Source organism: Sceloporus undulatus, chromosome 3 (genome assembly GCF_019175285.1).
Source record: "Sceloporus undulatus isolate JIND9_A2432 ecotype Alabama chromosome 3, SceUnd_v1.1, whole genome shotgun sequence".
Lineage (NCBI taxonomy): Eukaryota > Metazoa > Chordata > Lepidosauria > Squamata > Phrynosomatidae > Sceloporus > Sceloporus undulatus.
In genome coordinates, this window is record NC_056524.1 from 269,965,861 (window position 1) to 269,992,466 (window position 26,606).

The 26,606-nt window shown below is 42.9% G+C and overlaps 1 protein-coding gene across 1 annotated transcript in view; it reads left to right on the forward strand.

The window, feature by feature from the left end:
* Window positions 1-26,606, forward strand: part of MASP1 (MBL associated serine protease 1) — a 95,791-nt gene that overhangs the window by 34,068 nt on the left and 35,117 nt on the right. Inside the window, 6 exon segments of the mRNA XM_042456628.1 lie at window positions 14,229-14,406; window positions 17,129-17,260; window positions 17,912-18,108; window positions 20,616-20,763; window positions 22,311-22,429; window positions 23,664-23,742. Coding sequence (XP_042312562.1) covers window positions 14,229-14,406; window positions 17,129-17,260; window positions 17,912-18,108; window positions 20,616-20,763; window positions 22,311-22,429; window positions 23,664-23,742 — 853 coding nt within the window.

A 26,606-nucleotide genomic window follows, 5' to 3' on the forward strand; every position in this document is an offset into this window, starting at 1 on the left:
TCCATGGCTACGTGCACTTGGACATTGAAGTGTCCTGGGCCCAGTGAGCTTCAGCTGGTGCTGTTCAACCTTGCCACTCTGCTGAATGCTCATGGCCAAACACACACACATCAAGCATTTCCCTGTGTGCTGTTTTTAACCTTCAGCCACCCCTGGGTTTATATAGACTCCAGACCATGTGGTCTCCCAAACCCAGTGAGTTCAGGTGTGTAGCCATGTCAGGTGTCTCCTGTGCAATCCAGACACATGTTTCATCATCCATGGCTACGTGCACTTGGACATTGAAGTGTCCTTGGCCCAGTGAGCTTCAGCTGTGCTGTTCAACCTTGCCACTCTGCTGAATGCTCATGGCCAAACACACACACATCAAGCATTTCCCTGTGTGCTGTGTTTTAACCCTTCAAATCCCTGACAGTATATTCAGCTGTCGAATCTCTTCCGGCAGGTCATTCCACAGTCTAGGGGCAACCGAACAAAAAGTCCTCTGGCTGACTATTGCCAAGGTAGTCCTGGCTGACTGGAGTAAACGTCTGCCAGAGGACCTGAGTATACATTGCTAAGGTGGGAGACGTCAGTCATTGGATGGTGGCAGCAAGTTCTTTAGATAAAAGGTGGTCCCAAAGGGTCCCATCCAGTTCAGGCAAGAGAAGAGGAGGGATCCAGAGAACTCCTCACAACATATAAGGTGTCAACAACATTCCAGCCACTCAGAGGCCTAGATCTGTAGTAAGGAGAGAAAGCAGTGGAGGAGGCAGATATCTCTGCTGAAATGTTGGTCAGATGTTCACCATATGTATAGTAAGAGTGATGCACGAATGATGAGTGAAAGTCATCCAGGAAGATCAGCATCCTGAGTGTGAGCAACATGAATCACTGTGGCAATGTATGCATGCATATCAATGGGGGTGGCTTTTCCTCATGCTTAAACACACACTAGCAAATTGATGTGGGTTGCTACTAGTACAAGAACATTTGCTGTCCCTGGAAAAAAGCATGTTCTGAATTATCAAAGATGAAAAGCGGCTTTGATTTAATCCTTCTGTTATTTTTTGCCTCCTTTCTGTTATGCATCCAGAAAGCATATTATTACAGAGGGAAAAGTATGCTCAGTTCCTTGTCTGACAATAAATCCTACTCTGCCTTCCCAGCTGCAATGTACTGGCCAATATCCCACTTCAGCGTCTTGTAGTGTAAATCTCCACATGCAGAGTCATGCACTGATTGTGCTATGCAGTCCTTGTGTTGAATGGCAGTGGTGCACAACTGAACATACAATCCAATGTGCAATCCAGTGCACATGTGCATCTATGTGCCTTCATGCGTGCCTGAAGGAACAATGGCACCATGCAGACAACTCTGCTTCCTCAAAGCTGAGCTGAATGTGGACATTCTGCTTCAGAGAAAAACATTCAGCCAGTTCCATAGGGGAATTTACACAACTGTAAGGCACTAACCTGTGCAACTTGTACTCAGGACAAGAGGCTGCGTCAGGACAGAATACAGAGACATGAAATTATTTCCAAAAAGCAAGAGAGTCAGGCAAGGCCACATTTTATCACTCTATCTGTTTTACTTGTATACCAAATGTATCATATACAAAGCCGAATTAGACTAGAACAAAGTCTAGTCCAGGAAGGAACATCAACAATTCAAGATATGCAGATGACACCATACTAATAGCAGAAAATAGCAAAGAATTAGAATAGTTAGCAAATCAAGTCAAGGAAGAATGTTCAAAGGCAGGTTAACAGACGAACATCAAAAAACACAAAGAATGACCACAAATGGTCTATATAACTTTAAAGCAGACAACTAAGTTATTGAAATGGAGGGTATGAACTATTTATGTCTTTCCAAATTCTCAATTTCTGTGTATCATCAATACGGGGAAAATTAACATCAGTGGAAACTAAGGAAATCTTCTTGTTCAGGGCTGCAGACAGATGGGGCGCGGCGTCCTGTTTCTCAGATGTCAAACTCTTGCAGAAAGAAATCCAGAGTTCAATTTCACAACATCTTCCACCCTTCTGTTAATCCAGTTTGACTTATGGTGTCTCAGATGTTCTTCAACGAAGTCTACCCTGCAGTGTTTGGTTGTGTAACTATAAGACTGCACAGCTCATTTATCTGGATTACATCAAGGTCCGCCATCTAAACCAAGATTCATTGGCCAGGCTCTAAGGACAAAAGAAAGATGTATTGATTCATCAAATCCATTCATTAAAACATGGCATTCCATAGTATCTCAGAGAGGTGGCTGTAGTATCTACCCAAATGACAAACTTCAGGTTTGCTAGGATGTTGCCATGGCAGTTAAAGTGAAATCGCCAAGCTACAATTGTGTGGTGTGAGGGGGCCCTAAAATTCTGTAGGTCCGAATTCAAACTCTCCCACCAGACTACAAAACCCAAGATTCCCTAGGATGGCATTATAACAATTAAAATGGAATGAAAGTACTGTAACTATTATTCCTCTCTTGCTCCTTCCTTCCAGGATTAAGACTCTCCCTCTTTCTAATTGTTTTCATCCCCCACAAAAAGGGATAGAACCAGGACAGTTAAAGTGACATCAAACTGCTACAACAGCATAATGCAAATACACTGACTAGCATGCCATTTTGGATCTTTTTCCAATTTGACAGGAGCAATCCCAATTGATCCTCTGCCCAAGTTTTCAGCTACTTTTAAAATATTACAGTTTTTCTCTGCTCTTCCCACTTTCCTCATTTGTCCTCAGCATACTTCAAAAAGAGAAAAAGCAGAATCATAGGATCTTGGAAGAGACCCCAAAGTTCATCCATTCCAGCCCCATTCTGCCATGCAGGAATACACAATCAAAGCACTCCCTGTGACGGATGGCCATCCAGCCTCTGTTTTCAAAACCTCCAAAGAAAGAGACTCCACCACTCGTAGCAGCATGTTCCACTATAGTTTGCGCTCCATTGGCTCAGTATGGGGGGAAACAAGGGAAAGAATCTTGTCCTTCCCTGTAGATTCAGGCAAAAGCAAATTGCAGCAGCCTCTCCCAGTTTGTCTGTTCTTCCTCATTAATATCTTTTGCCATCTGGACCACACTCTTATGTCACTCAGGCACATGTGTCCCAATTTTCTTCTGTGAAATATTACAGCATGTGCTCCTGTAACTTTAATCCTCAACACATCTAGGAGCAGAACAAGGTAGCATACAGTGCCATCAAAGTACAGGACAAGACATTCTACCTAAACATTATAAACATTTTACCTTTAAAGCCCCAAATGGCTTGGGCCCGAGTTACTTGAGGGAACGCCTCTCCCTACACAATCCGCCGGGAAGAAATCACTAGACTGCGTAACAACCAGGCTAGTGACCACTTCCCACAGAGCATTTTCTGCCATGGTCCCCAAGTTGTGGAATGATTTGCCAGAAGAGATCCGTCTTATTACCACCCAGATGCTTTCAAGAAAGCACTGAAGACAGATCTCTTCTGGCGAGCCTACCCACCAAACCTGCTGTAAAATATCTCACCTCTGTTAGCATTGTATGGAGAGTCAGCTAGCTGTATCGTATTTATAGTAATATATATATATATATATATATATATATATATATATGCTATGTATTTAATATTGTTGAAATATGTTTTTATTGTTGAAATTTGCTGACTGCTGTAATCCCACCTTGATCCGCAGGGAGAGGCGGGAAATAGAAATAAATTATTGTTGTTGTTGTTGTTGTTATTATTATTATTATTATTATTATTATTATTTATAAGAGCTTCCTGACGGTAAGAGCTGTTCAACGGTGGTGCACTGCCTGGGAGTGTGCTGGAGTCTCCTTCTTTGGAGTGTTTTAAGCAGAGGCTGCATGGCCATCTGTTGGGAGTGCTTCAAGCATGGCACATGAGGTTGGACTGGATGACCCTGGAGTCCTTTCCAACTATAATTCTGTTTAATCCTGGATGGCAGGTTGAGGTTGGACTGGGTGGCCCTTGGGGGTCCTTTCCAACTATGAATTCCTGCATGGCAGAATGGGGTTAGAGTAGAAGACTCTTGGGGTCTCTTTCAGTTCTAGGGATTTTATCACACTGGGGTTGATTTTGACATTAAAGAGTGATTAAAGCACATTTAAAGCATCAAACGAATGAAGTGGAAATGACGAGTAATTGCGCGAATGATTATCACACGTAATTGTGCAAATAAAGTGATATCGGAAATGCATTGATGCTGAAATCTCGAAAGCAAAAAGATGTGTATTAATGCTTCTTTGTGACCACTTTAATGGCAGCTTTTGTGCGACGTTGTGTGAAATCATTATGTGTAATTACGTGGTTTTTCGGGCATATTCAAGGGATAATCTCCCGATCTCCTTTGTGTGATAAATTCCTATGAAATGGGAGAGAGGTGCCATTCCTCCCTTGCCTTCAAAACTTCAGCTTTCAGTCACAGCCATCCTCTTGCTATTGCCTTGCTGGTGGAGAGCAATGGAGGTAGAGAGAACAGAACTAAGTCCTCCTCCCCACCGCCGCCACCTCCTTGCTCCAAGATCTGCTAAGTATTAAAGTTACAGGAGTTCCATCCAGCTGCAATGTGTCAGCCCTCTCTATGACTAAACCCAGTCTCTATGTCTTCACTATCACTTGCCTTTCCCTCCACTTCCATCCCTTTTGTGCTTCATCTGCTTGATGAAGAATTCAGGAGAATCCAAGACCTTGCATAGTTCAAGTTGGCCCAAGAAAGGGGCTGTCTTAATAAACATCAAGTATTTGCCGTTACAGACAACAGAGCTACTTTTCCTTTTGTATTTACCACTATGAACAACTTTTTAAAAATAGACCAAAGGGGGGAAAGGCTGGAATCTCTCCCTGTTGCTCTGGCCTTAGGCTCCAAAGTAAACAAAAACAGAGCATTTTTTCCTCCATGCTTGGCTGGTATCTACCTCCTATGTGTATCTGATGCAGTGCGCTCTGGCTCCCAAAAGCCATAATAATGTGTGAGGCTTTTTTGTGGAGTCAAAGGCCTCTTTGTTGTGATTTGCTACTAACATGGCTCCTCCGCTGGAATTTCTTACCATTATTAATGCTTAAGGGTGTCTCTTTTTTGGCAGCTGAGGTTTACAGCAGCAACAGATTGGGGAAGGATTGCTGGATTGAGACTTACATTTGTTTGTCAAACCAATTCCTGGGATGGGGGTCCATAATCTATCATGTTCTGAAGCTGGGATCCGTTGTTGTTGTTGTTGTTGTTGTTGTGTTTTCAAGTTGATTCCAACTTATGGTAACACTTTTGTTGTTCTGTGTCTAAGAGCCTTATCACACTAGACCAGGGGTAGGCAATCTTTTTGAGCCGGGGGCCGGGTTGCTGTCCCTCAGACAACTGGGGGGCCAAAGCCAAAAAATAAATAATTAAATAATTTTTAAAAAAATTAAATATATAAATAAACCAGGACAAATGTAGGACAAAATTTTCAAATGGAAGACACTTTTTAAAAAAAAAATGGAGGACACACGAAAAAAAATTGCTGATTTTTAAAAAAATGTTAATATAAATACATGTTTCTGAGGCTTCTATAGACAATTGCCCCCCAAAGGCCCTGGTGGCAATCGGCAGCAGGACCGGGCTGGGGCCAGTCCCAAGGCCTCGCCGGGCCGCATCTGGCCCGTGGGCTGCAGGTTGCCTACCCCTGCACTAGACAAATCCCGTGCAAAAACAGGATTTTAAAAGTAAAAAAAACAGCTGCAAATACAGGAAGTTTTTCAGACGCGTTTGCGCCAAAGAGCAATAACGCGAAAATAAAGTGAACCAAAGGTTTTTTTTTAAATGACACCTTTTGACGTTCAGAAGTTCCTGAAAGTAAAAATGTGTCATTTTTGTTGACTTTTAGTTCACTTTATTTTCACGTTGTTGCTCTTTAGAAGAAATGTTGTCTGAAAAGGTTTTTGTAGGTTTTTTCTACTTTTAAATCCTGTTTCTGCTTGGGATTCGTCTAGTGTGATGAGGTCCTTCAAGACATTTCTGACTTATGGTGACCCTAAGGCAAAACTACTGTGCAGTTTCCTTGGCCAGGTTCATTCAGAGGAGGTTTGCCATTGCCTTCCCTGAGGCTGAGAGCGTGTGACTTGCCCAAGGTCTCCCAATGGGTTTCACAGCTGAGCCGGGAATCAAACCCTGGTCTCCAGTTGTAGTCCAGCGCTCAAACCTCTACACCATGCTGTCTGTCTGGAATTCCATACTTTAAAAAAATATGTCTTAATACCTAGTAATAATATACATTTATTTATGCTTTATCCCTCCTCCACAATAGCAAACAGAAGTTTATCACCTCATTTAATCCCCAAAATCAACAATCATTTTCACAGATATGGAAATAACTCATTAATCACATGTTTCACATCCTCATTTCCCATTTTTCCATTTGCATTCCCAGTCACAATTCTCTTTTTATCTCTACATGATTCTTGATTACCTTGTCCACTATACTTTAACCTTTATTTATAAAGCGCTGTAAATTTACACAGTGCTGTACATACAATCTTTTTAATTAGATGGTTCCCTGCCCTCAGGCTTACAATCTGAAAAGACATGACATAAAAGGAGAAGGGAAAGGTGGTGGGGCTAGTAGGCTAATACATATAAAGTACATAGCAATACAGAAAATGGTTCGATAAAACAGGCACCAAAAGAACATCAAATACTTTAACCTTCTTTCCCAAAAAAAATCAAATTATATATACTCTTTTATATACTTTAACAACTAAATCTTGTCCCAATTTGATTTCCTTTTTTCCGCCTTAATGCAGTAACTCCAGGAGCAGCTTTATCTTTCATTTCCATTCAAATCCATTCTTCCCTAATTAAAGAGTTACAGCTGGGATATATAGGGGCTGTAAATAAGGGGGCTGTAAATGTAAAATTAAACCAAACCAACCTCCCAAGAAAGATCTGGTTATCCCCCTTGGACAGGACTATATCCTTCTTGTGTCTTAGAAAAGAGATGTGCCACTTATATATGAGCAGGACTTTGGACAAAGTAACTTTTGTTAGCTGGATCCTTTCCCGACCCTCCCACTCCTTTTCCATCATTATTATTTCTCTCCCGCATACTCCTAGGTGGACCAAGTCTGAGTTGCCATCTGGAGCACTTTAAAAGAAAGCCATGGTGATTTCCCCAATGCAAAGAATCTAATTTCTCCTCTTCTCCTTCTGGCATCCTTGGGGCACATTCTTCCTCTCCTTGGCCTGGTGCCATCCTCCCCCCCCCCCCCCACCAGCCCCACACCATGTAAAGCAAATGCCTTTGCACATTGCTTAGAGACTTACACAGCCCCAGGGCTGGTCCAGGCAGGGGAGCACTGTCTCAGACAGGGAGCCTGTCTGAATTTCTAATGAAGTCATTTGAATATGAATACATGCTCCCCTTTTTTCTCCCCCTACCTCTGCACACCAGAAAGGGAAGAGAGAATGGGAGGAGGAGGAGGAGGAGAAGGGGGCCACTTTGTCCCAATGATGCTCACTCACCTCCTCCTCTCAGGGCAAACAAAAGATCCTGCAGTGCCACTGCACAGGATAAATCTACGCTCATGTAGAATTCAAAGACGTTGCCATGTTAGTCTGGAATATCGGTCTGCAAAGGGATCTTATAGCACCTTTGAGACTAACTGCATGAAACATATCGTGGCATGAACTTTTGTAGACCTGGTCTACTTCCTCAGACGCATGGAGTGCACTGGTGCCCAGGAAGGACACCAATAATAGCTATAGAAATGCAAAACTTGTGAGTATGCTGGTGACAAGTTCAGCTTCACCACTGGTCTCTGAGGAACAAAGGCAGGAGGGAAGATGTTGCCTAAAGCCAGGATGGGTGGATGACCCTAGGAATGGTGGAGGAAGTTTTGCATTTCTATGGCTATTCATACAGTCTGATTATAAAGGCCCTTCCTGAGCATCACTTCACTCCATCTGAGGAAGCAGACCAAGACTACAAAAGCTTATCCTACAACTTCTTTTGCTCAGTTAGTCTCAAAGGTGCTACAAGATCCGTTTCAATACCAAGCAAGAGACATTGTAGGATAAGCTTTTCTAGACTTGGGAGTTTATTGCACACACTTTTGCCCCCAATCTGGGTGCGGGCAGGGGACATGTGTAGCCAAGTGAAAATGCATTTTATCACATGCAAAACTGTCCTCAAGGCATCCCCATGCCATTGCCCAGCCCTAAGCCATCCCAGATCATGGCTCAGCCATGTGATTTTGCTCAGCCAGAAAGCTTTTGTCTTTCAAAACTCAGGCACCTGAGCCTTGACAGGAAATGGCTTAGGGCCAGGCGATGCATGCTTTTCCAAGGGTTCTGTCATTGGCGCTGCAGGTCTATGCCCTTTAGTAACCATTTTTTAGCAGAGGCTGGATGGCCCTTTGTCACAGAGTGGGTTTTGATTGTGTCTTCCTGCATGGCAAAAGGGAGGTTGGACTGGTTGGCCCTAGTGGTCTCTTCCAATTCTACAATTCTGTGGAAACAAAATGAAAAAGAAAGCACATAAAACCAACAATTAAAATACAATACTATAAAACCATTAAAGCATAGGATGCATCGCAAAGGTGTGTATGATCATAGAATCATAGAGTTGGAAGAGACCAGAAGGGCCATCCAGTCCAGCCCCCTGCCATGCAGGAAATCCAAATCAAAGCATCCCCGACAGATGTAAAGGCAGCAGCAGCAGCAGCAGCAGCCAGCTTGCAACCATTGGTTTTGCATCTCAGCTGGAATTGAGCAGGGCTTGGAAAAGTTACATTTTGGCAGACTGGGGAATTCTGGGAGTTGGGGCCCTGAGCCAGGATGAAGTTGGTTGCCCCCTGAAAATGTTCCAATCTCTCTTTTAGCAGAAGAGTAAAGATAGAACATGCATAAATGTGAGATATGATTTACCCAATATAACATACAAATTCTGGGAGCCAGAAGTGAGATCTCAACTCTAGTTGTTTGGGCCAAGAGTAGAATCCTGCTGTGTTTATTTTTGAGAAGAGTGTGGAGATTGTCTAGTGTCTGATTTATTTACTTTTTAGTGTATCTTGGCATGACATTTCATGATCCAACTGATGGAAGAAAACAGAAGCCACACCCCAGAAGGGATGCTTTTTCAGTTAAAAAATGAAAGCGTTTTTGGGTTAACATGAGAAAGTTGGGAGAACGCAGAGAATACCAGGGCCCTTTAAATAAAAATAAAAACCATCCTTGTCTCAGAGAGCCTGACAACTCACACATTTTTAAAATCATGGTGGAAAAATGAGGAATGACTCCTGCTATTTCATGCGTGTTTGGCCAAGGAAATGCCAGAACATTTCACGCTCTATATGGCTGGATTTGGGCTGCATCTGCACTGCAAAAAGAATGCAGTTTAACCACCTTGACTCAATGCTATGGAATTGTGGGATTTGAAGTTTTGTGAGCTATTTAGCCTTCTCTACCAGAGAGCTCTGGTGCCACAAGAAACTACAAATCCCAGGATCCCATAGGTTGGAACCATAGAAACTAAAGCGGTGTCAAACTGCTTTATTTCTGTAGTGTGTCAGCAGCCTACAGCTGAGTAGTGTGAAAGGACTCTGATGCTGATTTAAATCATGGAGGGTAAAACCCTTTCAGTGTCTTATTTATGTATAGCTTCCCCTATGGAAACAGTTGGCCATTTTTGTCTGATGCAGAACATCCATATTAACTTCAGACCTTAAGAATTGTGCATGCATTTTGGGCCACATATTGCCCATCCCTGGACTGGGACCTGTGGTTTGATTTCCTGCCCTTTCCTAGCAGCAATTGCAATGTCAGCCATCTCCTCCTTGAGGACAGGCCAAGAAATCACGCTTTTCGAGGACAGCACATTTTGGTTAAACATTAGCAAGAACTTTATACCCTTAAGAGCTGTTCAGCAGTTGAAGTAGTTCCCTGGGGAGGGGAGGGGAGGGAATTAGCAGATCAAAGGGATAATGTTCCCAGCAGGAGGGGTATGTTTTATGTAGAGGAAACAACAGTCCAGGGAATAACCAAAAGCAAACATACAACTAAATACAAAATCCACAATTTTCCTATTCAAACAGCCATTTGAAAAGTGATTATATAAGGCCTGACTTGAAGGCAAACAACAGCAGCAACAACAGTTGAAGCACTGTGCAACTGAATGTACAAACAAGTGTGGAATGCACAATTGTAGGGTGCAATGTGCAACTGGATGTCTATTACACAACGGCACCCAACCATTCACCCCTGTTTCCACAATCTTCAGCTGAACACATATTTTGACTGTGGACAAAAAAGTACATGAATAAGGGAGGTTTATAAGGGAAGTTATAAACATAAATAGGATGCCTGCAAGTTGAAAGGGACCATCTAATCCAACCCCTGCCAGTGCAAGAATCTTCCAATAAAATACTCCTGAGGGCAACCATCCAACTAGTACACTATTTGCTCCAGCAGATAGGTTTGCCACTTACCCCTGACAAGGTCTGTACCAGAGAAACATTTATAGTTGATCTTAAAAAAAGAAATCCTGACTTCCTTCCTAGCTTGGAAATACTCTATTACTGGACCACATCTCTGAAAATTCCTACAGCTAATATGGCCATTGGTTTGCAGCAGTAGAGCCAGCATGGTGCAGTGGTTTGAGCATTGAGTTATGATGCTGGTAATCAGAGTTCATATCCCTGACAGACATGAAAACCTACTGGATAACCTTGGGTAAGTCACGCACTCTCAGCCTTAGAGGAAGGCAAAGGCAAAAAAGGTCCTCAATAAATCTTGCCAATAAAGCTCCATAGTAAGGTCACCTTAGGATTGCCATAAATCAGAAATGACTTGAAATGATTTGACAACAATAACAACAGCAACATGCAAATCTTTCTTTTTTGGAGACACTCCTTTTTGGGGTCTGCCACTCACAGTGTTTCCCAAGCTAATATGGCCACTGGCCATGCAGCCTGATAAATTCCAGGATTTATGATCCAAGAAAGGAATTGTTCTAAGCCCTGTCATTTCCTGGCCAAAGGCACACATATCCAAGCAGGGTTGGGATGAAATGGCATCATGCTGTAATATTGTCCCATAGGTATTCTGGAGGAAGTGAAGGGAAAAAAAACAGTGTCCTGCCACCACCAGTCAACACTGTTGGATTTAGTTAGAAACTGAGATTTGCAGACTAAACAAAACAAACAGAAGTCACGGTGCACTTTCAGAGAGTGATACCTTTATTGGCCAACCAAAATGCACAATATACTTGTTGCAAGCTTTTGAAGTTCCACTGGCTTCTCCATCAGGCAAGATGTTACAAACCAAACAGGAGGGAAAAAACAATTGGAGATGTTAGTCATTTGCCTGCATGTTGTTTCAGTCCTTAGTGAAGATGATATGCTGAGGAGGATTCCCAAAGAGGGGTCCCTGTTGAGATGCAAATGGACTTTAAATTTCCCTGCATTCGAAAATCTCCGTGTTGCTGCATGGCCAGAAGGAGGAGGAACCTGCTTGCACAAAATACATTTACTAAGGACTGAAACAACTTGCAGGCATCTGGCTAACATCTCCAATTGTTGTTGTTTTTCTCCTCTGATTTGTAACATCTTGCCTGGTGAAGAAGCTCATGGAGCTTCAAAAGCTTGCAACAAGTCTATTGTGCATTTCAGTTAGGCAATAAAGGTATCACTGATGGGTTTTTTGTTTGTATTTGTTAAATGGCCAACACAGCTACCCCTGCATGTTTTCAGAGAGTGAGTTCAGCATAGAAAAGTTGCTATCTCCAGCAAACACAACGCCCATGCAAAGGAGCTTGCCAAGGTGCTGAAAGTATTTTGGAAACAGCACTCAGCCCCAGTTGTTTCTCTGTCCCACTATTATGGAAGCCACCAACTGCCACAGATTCCACAGCTCACCTATCACTACTATAGTGATAGATTCAATGACATCCAAAATCCACAAAACAGTGGGTTTTACCTAAACAGCGCCTAAAAGTTTTCCTACTGCAACTGCAAGGAGGCTGCTTGAGAAATGCAATGTTCTCTGCCTAACAAGAAAGCTGATTGCCTCACAAAGCAAGTATTTTCTGTGTGTTGGTAATGGAGTTTAAATTTTATTTCCTGGCTTTTACAACCTTTACCAATGACATAAGTGACATCCCGTGATATTTATATGCTTGCGCATCACTTATGTCATGATGGCGGCCCCCATGTGGATGGGAGGCCGCCATCATGGCGCCACTGTTATGTGCTAGAATTGTCACTTCCCACTTGTCTTGGGCCTATATGCCATTTAATGGAGCCTAGAATTGCATTGGCTTTTTTAACTGCTGCATCACACAGTTGCCTCAAGTTAACACCAGTTAAAGCAAATTCAGTTCAATGAACAGTATGGTCTTCTAGTCAGATTGGCAGCAGCTTCCCTGGCCCTTAAAATCTTACTCTTTCACAGCTGGTATCTGTGGTTCTTTATGGGGTGATTCCAAGGAGTAAACAGAGCTCTTTGGATCGGTAAAGCCTGTGCATCTGTACATCTCCTCCCAATAATGATTTTTTTAAAGGATGCCAAGCCTTTAAAAAGAATGGTCTTTTTGGAATATTCTGCCAGCCCTCAGTCCTCTAATGTACAGCTATTTTTAAAGAACTTATCCAAGACGATGGAAACTAATTTCCCCCTTCTGCATCCCGAGTGAGTTGGTCTTCATCTGTTCCTAGATGATGGTAATTAAGACAACCTGATGGAAAGTTTCAGTTGCCCGCATGACTTCACTCTGCATTGATGCCACAGCACACTTGGGGTTCTCTTTTCCAATTCTGTAGCCAAAGGAGGGGGGAAATACAGTGTTTATCTAAAAGCAGGGTGTGGTGGGTGCCTTGGACGACTGCATGCTTGGCGTGGTTCAAAACAGGTCTGTTCCTTCAAACAACTATGCTCCAGATCAACCACATGCTATTAGCTGTGGTGCCATTTAACTTACCCAGGAAGGATAATTTCCTTCCAGGAAACTTCAGGGCCTGGCTGCGATTTATTACTTAGACTTTGGGGCTCTGTTATCCAGAGGATCTGAGGCGGCTGGCAATGCTTTAAGAACAAAATCCATATATGAAAGAAGGACTGGAGCCAGGTTAATATAGAAGACATATTTCCTCCAATTCAGTGTGAGTACAGCTTTTTGCAGTGCTTCCAAATGATGCATAAAAGCTGCATTTCAATTGGCTAGAGGATCAAATAATTTGAATTTGCTAATGTGTTATGGCTCTTGGTGTCTTATGCGTGCATAACATTCAGAATAAGGGGGGAACCCTAGGGAAAGAGTTGGACCTTTTTGTCCAATGGACAGCATCCACAATATATTAAAAATTGTGGAAGAGGATTTGTGCATGCAATGCCATTGTTTATGGATGTGCATGTGATTTGGTCATGGATGTGCAAAGCATACATGTGGGTTATGTATTGCACATGAGCATTTGGTTTGCATACATTTGGATATGCCTTTTGCTTCAATTATGCAACACTGCAGTTCAACACAAAGGTCTGCAGCACAATTGATGTGTAGTTCTGCATCCAGCCTCACATAGGTATTCATATGCATTGAGCCACACATTCAGTTGTACATTCAGATGTGTGCAAAGAGATTTTGTAGCACCTTTGAGACTAAGTGAAAGAAAGCCACCAGGCTTTCTTTTCTTTTGGTTGTTGTTGTTGTTGTGTGCCTTTAAGTCATCTCTGACCTATGGTGACCCTAAAGCAAACCAATCACAGGTTTTTCTTGGCAAGTTTCTTCAGAGAGGAGTTGTCATTGCCATCCTGAGACTAAGAGAGTGTGACTTGCCTAAGGTCACCCAGTTGGTTTCTATGGCTGAATGAGAATTTAAACTCTGCTCCCCAGAGTCATTGTCCAATGCTCAAACCACTGAAACATGCTGCCTCTATTCATTATACAGTTAGTCTTTTTTTCAGTTAGCCATGTTAAACTGCATTAATTCTGCAGTGTAGATGCAAACCTGGTGTCCCTGTTGGAAGAAAGACAAGATATAGATGAGGTGAGGTACTTTATAAGGTAAAGTAAATCAGATCAGATCAGGTAAGATAGACCCAGGTAAAAGAGACTCACTGAATCAACATTTAAATGATTAGTCAACATTAGGGCAAATCCCATTGATTCAATTGATCTTCTCCAGTTGGGACTAACATTCAGAATAAGGGCTCTGTCTCCATTCCCATTATGCTGACGGTTGTCTATCTCTTGGGTTTTGATAGGTCGAATCAGAAGACCAAGTCTTGGCTACCTTCTGCGGAAGGGAGACTACGGACACAGAGCAAACACCAGGGCAGCAGCCCATCCTGTCTCCCGGGTCATACATGAGCCTCACTTTCAGATCAGACTTCTCCAATGAAGAACGCTTCACAGGTTTCGACGCCCATTACACAGCTGTGGGTGAGTAGCTGGATGGTGACCTGATTGTCTACATCACCAAATTCCAAATGTTGGTCTTCTGTATTCATGGATTGTGCATCCACAACCATCTATGGATTGAAAATATTCCCCCCATTTTTGTCCCAAAAAGGCAAACCTTGATTTTGCCATTTTATATAAGGGAGAACATTTCATGATGTCACTATATTTAATGAGACTTGAGCATCCATGGAGGGTCCTAGAACCAACCCCCAACGGATAACAAGGGCCCACTGTACCTTCTCTTCAGTCAGAAAACTCCTATTGAACAGTGAGACTTATGGGAGCAAGTTCTAACTGGAGCTTGGAAAACTTATTTTATTGGATTACAGACTCCCCAGTCAGCAAGGTTACATGCTGGTGGTGGGATTCTTGAAGCAGTAATATAAAATGAGATGTTTTTCCACCTCTGGGTCCAGCTAGGCTTGAGACACCAACCACACTCCTCTTGAGCTTTGCCATCACTTTACATGGACTTGGGCCCTAGAAGAGGGCTGGCACTCTCTTGGCACTGCTTATTACAGATGATAGTTCTTACTGGTGGGATGTCACAAAAAGAAGCTTGGCCTCTGTTACTCAATGTCTCTTTGAGGAAACCCTGTTAAGCATTTGAGGAACTCTGAGGTTCTGCAGAACATGGTTGAGATCTCCTGCCCTAGATCTGATGTGGGGCTAATTGTAACTTTACCATTGCTTACCTTTCTCTTGCTGTATCTCTTGTCAGAGCTTCCCTACATCAGAACTTCAACATGCTCCAGCACAGTGACATACCTAGTATGTTTGAAACCCAGTGCGGATCATTTTTTAATACTCCCTTTCTCTCTTCAGCAGCCTTTTCTGGGCCTGGTGGAGCTGCTGGATAGGCAGGAAAGGGAAGCAACTTGTTTCCTTTCCTGGCCAGCAGACTAGCCACACCCAGAAGGCAGCCTCTAAGATGTCACCCAGCACAATCTGCACCCCCTGCACCCTCCTGGTGACACCCCTGCTCCGGCAATCTATAGTTTGTGACATCCACTGGGTCTGTTGCATCAACAGGCTAGCAATCTACAGACTGGGGCATCTGCAGGTTGCATGCACTGCCCTATTAATCAGTGGCAGTGTGTGCATGCAGATGCACTGACACGGACATATGCTCATCACCACCTTTTGAATAATATGGGCATGTGCACGTTGTCAACTATTGAATAATATGGGGTGTGACCGTCCATGTTTTTTCCCATCCACAAGGGCTGGGGTGGGGCTGGAACTGAACCCCAGTGGATGGGAAAGTCCCACTGTCTGTTTAGAACATATTTCTTAGAACAAGCTTTCCCTATTTCATCCAACCAACATCCTGTTTCTTGGACATCAAAAATATTTTGCATGTTATCTTATATTCTGTTGACTGTTTCACTGAGGCAGAACACTTTGAAATGCTAGGATATAAACAGTATATAAACAATGACACACAGACGGATGGATGGATGGATGGATGGATAAACGGATAAACTCCCTCCTCCAGGAAAAGAAACTGGCCAGATGCAATCAGTGCCAGCAGGGGAAGGGTGGAGATATTGATGAACTGTGGCCAGTGGTGACTGGTGCCTTTCAGGTCAGTGGGAGAATGAATCCACTCTGGATTTATGTACTGAACTTTAAAGGGGTTATTGCATGCTTTGAGTGTTAACTATGACTCTGGAGATCAGGGTTTGATTCCCCCCTCAAGCATAAAAACCTATTGGGTGACCTTGGGCACGTCACACACTTTCAGTCTTAGAGGATGATAATAGCAAACCCTCTCTCAAGAAACATGCTAAGAAAACCCCATGGTAGGGTTGCCTTAGGGTCATCATACATCAAAAATAACTTGGAGGCACAACAACAACAACAACAACAACAACAACAAAATATAGATCTGGAAAATCCAGAGCACATTCACTCTCCCACAGACCTAGAAGATCTGACATGGAAGCTCTCAGCTAAAGCTAATGGGTCTTTATTGCCCATTTACAGGGACGTAGCCAAGGGGGGGTGTTCTTGGGGTCCGGACCCCCCCTTCCGTTAGATAAAATGAATGGTGCGGGCTGCCGCGCCACTGCACCCAAGCCCCATTATAATGGTGGCACTTAGTCTGGACCCCCCCTTCCCAAAATCCTGGCTACGTCCCTGCCATTTAGTTTGTAATGCAATAGGCCTAGCTCACAATATATACTGTTGCAGAGACTATCATTCTGTACACACACAGCCTTACAGTGAGGGCTGCAGCTAAGCTCAGAAGGAACAGGAAAACCAGAGGAGAATGGGAGATGATGCCATTGCCCCAGTTAATTTTTTTTTTTTAAAGAAAAATGTCCCTGTGGTTTGACCCTGCAAGCTCTGTTTCCATTACAACCGTTCTTGGAGACACTGGAATGCCAATACAATGTTCTTCCAGCCAGTCCATTCAGTACAAGTCGTGGCTGAGAGCTCAAAATGGGTCAGAGGGTAGTTTTTGATAAAAACAGACCTCAAAAACCGCATAGATTTCTTGTAATCACACCCACTAGAGAAATCTTTTGGAACTTTTACTTTCTAGCACGCAGAAACATGAAACATTTTTAGCAAACATGTATAGGATTAGCAAGTAAAGGAAGAAACTCTGCTGGGACACAGCCTATGGGCATGTGCAAAGCAAAATGGGAAGGTTTTGGTTTATGAGCTCATTCTGCTTTCTGTTCCATCACAGATATTGATGAATGTCTAGAGAAGAGTGATGAGGAACTGGCTTGTGACCATCACTGCCACAACTATATTGGAGGGTATTACTGCTCCTGCAGATTTGGCTACATCCTCCATTCTGACAACAGGACTTGCAAAGGTATCACTTGTAATGGGATGGCTGTGGATGGCCGCTCTCACTAGTGAAGTTCTGGACTTACATAGTAAATGTTGTTACAGTTGAGTCCCCCTTATCCAAAATGCTTGGGACAAGGAGTGTTTTGGATTTCAGTGTATTATTATTATTATTATTATTATTATTATTATTATTATTATTATTAATTTTGGAATACCTGTATTTGCATATGCATACATAATTAGAGATCTTGGAGATGGAAACCAAGTCTAAAGACAAAATTCATATATATTTCATAGACACCTTATGCACATAGCCTGAAGGTAATTTTATATTTTTAAAAATAATTTTGTACGTGAAATAAAGTTTGTGTACTTTAAACCGTTCGAAAGCAAAGGTATCACCATCTCAACCACCCATGAAAAAAGTTTTGGTTCTTGGAATGTTTTGGATTTTGGCATTCTGGATAAGGGAAATTCAACCTGTATTAGCTCTATTACAGTAAATTAAAGTTATACGGAGATCCAGTGTGGAGTAGTGTTTCCGCATAGGACTAGGACCCTGGAAATAGGGGTTCAATTCCCCGCTCAACCATGGAAACTGACTAGATGACCTAAACAAGCGTCAATGTTAACTAATCACGGTCCTCAGCCATGATCATTGTGTTTGTTGTAGTGGAATGCAGCAACAACCTCTTCACTCAGAGAAGTGGCATGATCCACAGCCCAGACTTCCCCAATTCCTACCCCAAGAGCTCTGACTGCTTGTACCGCATTGAGCTAGAAGAAGGCTTCTTCATCACCATGCAGTTCGAAAACAGCTTTGACATCGAAGATCATCCAGAGGTGACCTGCCCATATGACTATATCAAGGTGAGCACATCTGGCTGTGAGGCCACTGCCCAGTGGTCAAGCCAAGGCTTTCAATTTCATGCACATCTCACGTTCACTCGTCAGCACTTTCAGACTGGGAAAAACTCAGATCTTATGCACATGGACTCAATAGTTCAGTGGTGACTCAACATGTAGGTAAATGACTGAGATGCTAAAGCTAGCACAAAAAGCAGCTGCAAGATTGCCAACCAGAGTACCATATAGACAACATATAATACTGTGATTATGGGCATTCCCATAATCTGGATGTCATTGGGCATCATTATCTAGTCTCCCCTCCAGGTAAACAAAGGATTAACTAGTGTTGGGTTAAGTTACATTTATTTGGGGTCAGCATCACGGAGTGTCACAAGAAACAATTGCCCTATGAGGATGACCAGCGTCAAGTTTCAAGATCCTTCCTGAAAGAGAATATAAAAATCTCTGAAGGACCACAAGTCAGAGAAGTCGAACAAAGAGAGACTTGGGTCTGAGGTTTCTGCTGCACATAAGGGATATTTCTGGTTATAGGCTGGATCACATAGTCTAGACACGCAATCTCCCCATGAGCATCCAGGACATCTATATCTTGAGTAAGATAGTAATGTCCTAGATAGATGCACTAGGGAATTTAGGTTTGTTTGTTTGTTTGTTTGTTTGTAATCTTCAGCTGAATAAGACCTAGATTGTAGTAACTTTGAGTAACTGCCTGAAAGGAGGTCAGTCAGACCTTGCTTGGAATATTGTGTCCAGTTCTGGGTACCACAATTCAAAAGGGATGTTGATAAGCTACAGCGTGTCCAGAGGAGGGCAACCAAAATGCTGAAAGGTCTGGAAATCATGCCTTATGACCGAGGAGCAATTTAGGGAGCTGGGTATGTTTAGCCTGAGGTTAAGAGCTATGACAGCTATGTTTAATATTTGAAGGGATGTCATATTGAGGATGGTTGCTCCAGAGAACAGGACACAAAGCAATGGATTCAAGCTACAGGAAAAGAGATTGTACCAATATATGAGGAAGAATTTTCTGACAATGAGAGCTATCTGCCTGGGAATGTGGTGGAGTCTCCTTCTTTAGAGGACTTTAAGCAGAGGCTGGATGGCCATCTGCCAGGAGTGCTTTGAGTGTGTCTTCTTGCCTGGCAGAATGGGACCGGACTGGATGGCCCTTGGATCTCTTCCAACTCTGATTCTGTAGACTTTATCACACGGAAGCACAGGGACGTAGCCAAGGGGGGGGGGGTTCTTGGGGTCCGGACCCCCCCTTCCATTACAAAAATGAATGGTGTGTGCTGCTGTGCCGCCGCACCCAAGCCCCATTATAATGGTGACACTTAGTCTGGACCCCCCCCCCCTTCCTAAAATCCTAGCTACGTCCCTGGGAAGCAAATTGGTTAAATCCTGTTCAGAAACAGGATTTTAAAATCCACTTTTGTGGGTTGTTTGTCGGATGCATTTCTGTCAATGAGAAATAATGTGACAATTAAGCCAAATGCAAAGTCGACAAAATACACTCCTTTTTACTTTCGGGAAGTTCCCAAGGGAAAGAATAGGTTTTGTCAACTTTGTGTTCAGATTCATGTCGCGTTATTTTTCATTGATGGAAACATTGTCTGAAAAACTATCCACTTTTGTGGGTTATTTCTAATTTCTGTTCGGGTTAACCCTGAATGTCATGTAGAAGACAACTTGCTTTTGCAGGGTTTTTGTTTGTTTTTTTACTTTAAATCAAGTTTCTACATGGGATCCATCGTGTGTGATCAATTCCTCCTGTATAGACATAAAAACTAGGGGCCCAGTCACACTATAAAATTACAGCCAGCCTCAACTGTTGTGGGGGTTAGGGGTGTAGGATCCCCATGTCAGAAGGAAAACCATGAATATAGGCCCACATATTACATAAGGGATCCATTTTGGCACTCTTCATGTGTAACTATTTTAATTGTGAACACTATTTTTTATCTAGCGGAATATTTCTTGAGGCATTTCTAAGTCCTCTAGCAGGATTCTGTGGTCAGTATGTTCAGTTGACCACAGAATCATGCTGGAGGACCTAGAAATGCCTATAGAGAACATATTTTCCATGGAGGTGACAGCAAATACAGTAATCCATGAATAAATCGAATCCGCAAATGCTTAACTAACAAATGTGGCAGACAATTATATAGTGCTATTATTCTCTTTTAACTGCCATGGTTCCATCTCATGGAATCCTGGGAGTTGCAGTGTAAACAGGGGCACTTAGAATCCTCAGCCAGAGAGCTCTAGTGTCTCACCAAAGAGATTCTATAGGTCAGAACCATGACATTTGTCATGGAATCATAGTGCTATAATTGTGATGGCCTTGGTCTGTTTGTAAAAGATAATTTCATATACAATCTTTCATTTCTTTAAAAGTGGAATAGAATGCTTTTTTTCTATCAGTGCTTTTGTAATTTGGACAATAAAAACTAAATATTAAGCCACAGCCTTTCCTCTGTCCATCATTTGGTTTCCTCCCTTGATAGATCAAAGCTGGACTTAATGAATATGGACCTTTTTGTGGGGAAAGATCTCCAGGACGGATCGAAACTCGGAGCAACAGCATCCAGATATCGTTCCACAGTGATAATTCTGGCGAGAACGGAGGCTGGAAACTGTCCTACACAGCTATAGGTAACTCTTCTATCCTCTCACATTTCATACTGGGACATTTGTGGCCAAGCAACATTAATATTTGGTAAAAGGTCTTGATGAGAAGGAATAGACTAGCTAAGAGAGACCGCAGCAATTTACTTTTGCCTGAGCTGGCTGGGAAGGCCAAGACCCCACCCCTCCTCTCTTCTCTTTCCTGCTGAACTGAGTGTCAGCTACTTTTTCACTTTGAAATCAGTTGGCAGCAATTGAAGTAAGCTGAAGACAAAAGAGGAATGTGAGGAAAGAGGAGAGAAAGACTGGGATGTTTTAAAAGCAGTTGAAAAATTGGGATGGAAGAGGATTAATCAGGACTGTCCCTGCCAAACTGGGACACTTGGAGAGTGTTTGCCACCATTGCCTTCCTCTGAGGCTGAGAGAAAGTGACTTGCCCAAGGTCACCCATCTGTTTCCGTGGCCAAGCAGGGATTCAAACTTTGGTCTCCAGAGTTGTAATCCAATACTCAAACCACTGCACCATTCTGGCCCTCAGTTACTAGGATAGCAGACTAAAACCCATCATGGCCATTTCCACGGATATGGAAGTCAGCAGTCACCATTGGTTCTCAGGTGGCATTTGCAAGGTGGTAATGGAGTCCTTAAATGAGGACCCACAAAATTAGCACAAACTCCTCCAGTGGGAAAGTTGAGTGGACAGCATGTTCTCTTATTAGACACAGGATAAGAGATACAGGGTTGGCACATCCAGTGGTCTGCCTTCCAGCATCATGCTGTGCCTCCTTGCAGCCTGACATCTTCCAACTGAGGTGACCATCTCACTATTCCCAATAGTATGGATAAATCTATGGACTAAAAGCACATGCAGGGAAGTGAGGAAGCAATGCACAGTTGTGCCGGCTGGACTGACACAAACGGTGCAATTAGGCGTTAAAGAAAATATGTGGTCCCTACATTCACATACTTCCTGTCCCACCGCAGGACTTCCTTAGAAATCTGTGCCCCAGCAACCAGACATAGGAGTTCATCACATGAAGGAGATCGGGATATCCATGAATATCCTGGAAGAATTGCATAATTACATGAAACGATTTCACACGACTTCGCACAAAACCCGCTATTAAAGTAGTCACAAAGAACCATTAATGCACATCTTTTTACTTTTGGGATTTCAGCAACAATACATTTCTAATATCATTTCATTTGTGCAATTGCATGTGATAATCATTCACACAATTACTCATCATTTTCACTTTATTTGCGGGATGCTTTAAATGTGCTTTAATCTCTCTTTAGTGCCAAAATTAGCCCTAGTGTGATAAACTCCATACAAATTAAAACAAATTATCCTTTCATTTTTTTTTATTACAAAACAAAGCATTTCTAAGTAAGATGCGTAGGTGAGGAAAATCACAGATTAAGACCACAGACACCTTTCACCACTTGAGAGAGAACATCTTCTATTTCACCTTGCTTGGTAATTGTAGCACTGTCTCAGTGATATTTCTGGTTTAATCAACAATTGTTTGGTTCTCCCCCCCCCCTTTCTTTCTCTTTTGCAAAACAAAAAGGGGATCCCTGTCCACTTCTGGAGCCTCCAATCAATGGCAAAATTGAGCCCTCCCAGGCAACATACACCTTCAAGGACCAAGTGGTCATCAGTTGCAACACAGGGTACCACATCCTCAAGGTACAAGGTTCAATGGGTTACAGTTTCTAGGAGACCATGGCTGGGTTTGGATGGGGTTTAGCATCTTGGATCTTCAGACTAAGACTGGTGGCCATCCAGAGAGTGGGAGTGGAAAATCTGCTCAAGGTCTTAGTCCGAAGATCCAAAATGCTAAACCCTATCCAAAAATAGGTTCAGCATTTTGGATGCCTTTGATGTTCAAATAATACCCAGATCAGATTCCCACTCCACTGATATGGAAGCCACCAGCTTCTCCTGGCTGGACAGTCAGTCTAAGTGTGGAGGGAAATCCATTTGTTTCACTTTCTCCTGGGTTCAGATTTTTTTAAAGTTTAAATACAGGTAGAGTCATCCTTGTCTGAAATGCTTGGGACCAAAGTGGATTTTTTAAAATTTGGAATACCTATATTTGCATATATGTACATAATGAGATATCTTTGGAGATGGGACCCAAGTCTAAATATAAAACTCAGTTATGTTGCATATACAATATATACACATACCCTGAAGGTTATTTTATACAATAGTTTAAATAATTTTGTGCAAGAAACAAAGTTTGTGTACACTGAACCATCAGAAAGCAAAGGTGTCACTTCCTCAGCCACCCATGAAAAATGTTTTGGGGCATTCTGGATTTCATAAATCCAGAGAAGAGAGACTCGACCTGTACTTTTCTCTTGATGGTTTTATTCATTTATACCATGGAGATCAAGAGAAAAGTACAGGGTGGATCTCCCTTATCTGGCATCCAAAATCTCTGGAGCAAAGGCAGTGACCCAATGCTCAGAAAACAACTCCCAGGATCCTCTCAGCTGCTGCAGGATTCTGGGTGTTGTAGTCTGGAAGGACACTTTTCCCATCACTACAGTGGATGTCAAATACCAAGGAGAATATACTATCCTCAACTGCATTGTTAGTCAGTAAAAAATTCTGAGTCCAGGGATGATATTCTTGAAAAGAATCAGTCACACAGTTGAGGGTTGAGGGAAAGCTAAGGTTAGAACACAAAAGGGAGAGATTTCAGATCTTGTTAAAAGTAACAAACAGCCTACTGCACGCTCCTCTTTTCTTCTTCCCCACTCACATCCAAAGCTGGAGAAACATATGAATGATGGAGATATACCTTAATGGACTGGAGGGCCTCACAGGGCAGAGGCTACCCATGGGTGGCAGGTTGCTCATCTTTGTTTTGCATCATTCCCACATTTCACAGTTGTATTCCTTTGATCTGCAGGACAATGTAGAGAGCGAATCTTATCAGATCGAGTGCCTGAAGGATGGCATGTGGAGCAACAAGGTCCCTGTCTGCCAAAGTAAGGTCCAATTTTGAGTTGATGGAAAGGTGAGGTCTAATAGAAATGATGTCTCTGGAGATCTAAAACACCTTTTCCTCCCTCCCCCTTCATACAGCCAGCCCTGGATTTATAATCATGGATTCAACCAACCATGGCTTGAAAATATTCAAACAAATATACATTCAAACAAATATAAATTTTGCCATTTTATATAGGGGACACTATTCTACTATTCCACTGCATTTAATGGGACTTGAACATCCACAGATTGTTATCCACGGAGATCCTGGCCCCAACCCCCAGTGGATACCAAGGGCCCACTGTATTAGCAAAGAGAGAACTTTATCACTTCATTCTGTTGTCCTGCCACAATTGTGCTGGTTTAAGAATAGAAGCATACTAGTTTGGTATAATTTCTCATCACTGTTTCCCACAATAGTGCTTTGGCAAGCCATGATCTGTTCCCCCGCACTGCTAAATGCTGACTTTCAGGAGGAAAGGTGGAGGGACAAATGGTCACTGCAGCCAACCACCTCTTGAAACTGGCTGCTGTGTGAATGTCCATCCAGCAGCTGGTTTCAGGAAGGTGCTGCTGGTCACACTTGCTGTGAGGGTCTTGGAATGGGTGGTGAGCGACCATCTCACCAGATCTTCACCCTCTCAGAGGTGTCTCCTGGTGTGGTCCACATCCCCACACATTTCACTTGTGATGCCCCTGCAGTTCACTAAACTACAACAGTGGAGCTTTCGGTCAGAAATTTTTAACTCCATCGTTTTTTATCGATTTTTCGGGCTATGTGGCCATGTTCTAGAAGTGTTTATTCCTACATTTTGCCAGCATCTGTGGCTGGCATCTTCAGAAAGATGCCAGGCACAGATGAAGAAGCCTCTGAAGATGCCAGCCACAAATGCAGATGAAACATCAGGAATAAACTCTTCTACAACATGGCCACATAGTCTAAAAAAACACAAAAAACTATGGATGCCAGCCATGAAAGCCTTTGACTTCACATTTCTAACTCCTGCACAAAACTGCCATTTCCAAGCATTCCACAGAATGTGAAGTCGAAGGCTTTCATGGCAGCATCCATAGTTTTTTGTGGGTTTTTCAGGCTATGTGTCCATGTTCTAGCAGAGTTTCTTTCTGACATTTTGCCAGCATCTGTGGCTGGCATCTTCAGAGAATGTTCGCCTGGAAAGGACTCCTGCCTTTCAGGTCACACAATATATATAGCCAAGTCCTTTCCAGGCAAACATTCTCTAGGAGTCTGGTCGGCCAAGGCTTCAAATCCCCAATCAGCCATAGAAAGCCACTGGATGTCCTTGGACTAAGTCAAACACTTTCACCGTCAGAGGAAGGCAGTGGCAAACTTCATCAGAATAAATCTAGCCAAGAAAAGCTTGAATAGAGTCACCAGAACTTAAAGTTGACTCGAAGGCACTGGAATCCAGTGTGGCATGGTGGTTTAAGCATTGGGTTGTGACTCTGGGAGACCAGAGTTCCAATCTCCACTCAGCCACAGAAACCCATCGGGTAAATCACATTTCATGAGTCTAAGAGGAAGGCAATGGCAAACCTCCTCTGAATAAATCCTACATTAAATCGGTGAGGGTTTCTTTTGCCTACAATCTTCTCCTGCAAACTGAAATTAAGGGTCACGATTCATGACTTTGTGATTGGCTGCCTCTTGCATGCTCTTTTGCTGCTGGACTATTAATTCCTATTTTCTCTCTTTCTGCTTCTCTTCCCATTCTTTCCTGGCTACCGGCCTGCCTGCTTGCCTGCCTGCCTCACTCTTCCTTCTGCTTTTGGAACAGTCACTGAAACTGAAATGACAGACAACAGGACAGCGATAACTGAGGATTTGAACCCAGGGACAGCTTGACGAATGTGCCTTGCGCACTGTGCCTTTAAGCAAGGATGTAGCCCTATCCTCTTAGCCAGACTCTAAAGGCTACATTACTGGGAGCCATCCCTCCCACCAGCATCTTTCTACAGAAACACCTTCGCTCTCTCTTACCTGTTTCCACTGTCACTATGGGCCTGGAATCAGTTCACTGCTTCCTGCAAAGACATGCTCTTAACTCTGGGACTGAAGAAAAAGAAAAACAGGAAATAGTGGTCAATGCATGGCATGGACTAACATGGTGGTGGTTGGGGGGGGGGACCATGCACTGCACTAAGGTGCCCTCCACATCTACCTGGTTCTTTCATTTGACACCCTCCAAATCTCTTTACTCAGAAATGAAAATCATTTGTGCAAAGATTTGTTGCATTCTTTGCTTTCCTTGGGGGTGATGGCTTTCCCAATTTATTCCTTCTCCTCCTCCTCACTATACGCTCTGCTTTGTCTTTATTCCCAATGAGTCTCTTTTTACATGGCATTATGCCCATCACTCTCAAATTTGACTTTTGGGAAAGCGTGAAAGATAAATGGCAACCCTATTTAGAAATACGTGAGCGCCAGCAAGATGTAGTACTGGCCAGCACAGCTTTGAATCCCCACTCAGCCATGGAAACCCACTGGGTGACCTTGATTTACCTATCTGGGGGGGTTTCTTGGCAAGCTTTGTTCAGAGGGAGTTTGCCAGTGCCTTTCTCTGAGGCTGAGAGAGTGTGAATTGCCCATGATCACCCAGTAGGTTTCTATGGTTGAGCGAGGCATTGAACCCTGGTCCCTAAACTCATAGTCCAACACTCAAACCACTTCACAACATTGGTTCAAAATCAGATCAGCATCTTGGACTAAAGCTGAGAGTAGATTCGCTGTCCCATCCACATGGAAGCCACCAGCCATCATAGAAAAATTCTCAGGTGAGCTAATATAATAGCATTTGGTATTGCTTGGTGTAGTCCCTCAGCAAATAGACAGCAAGAAAAG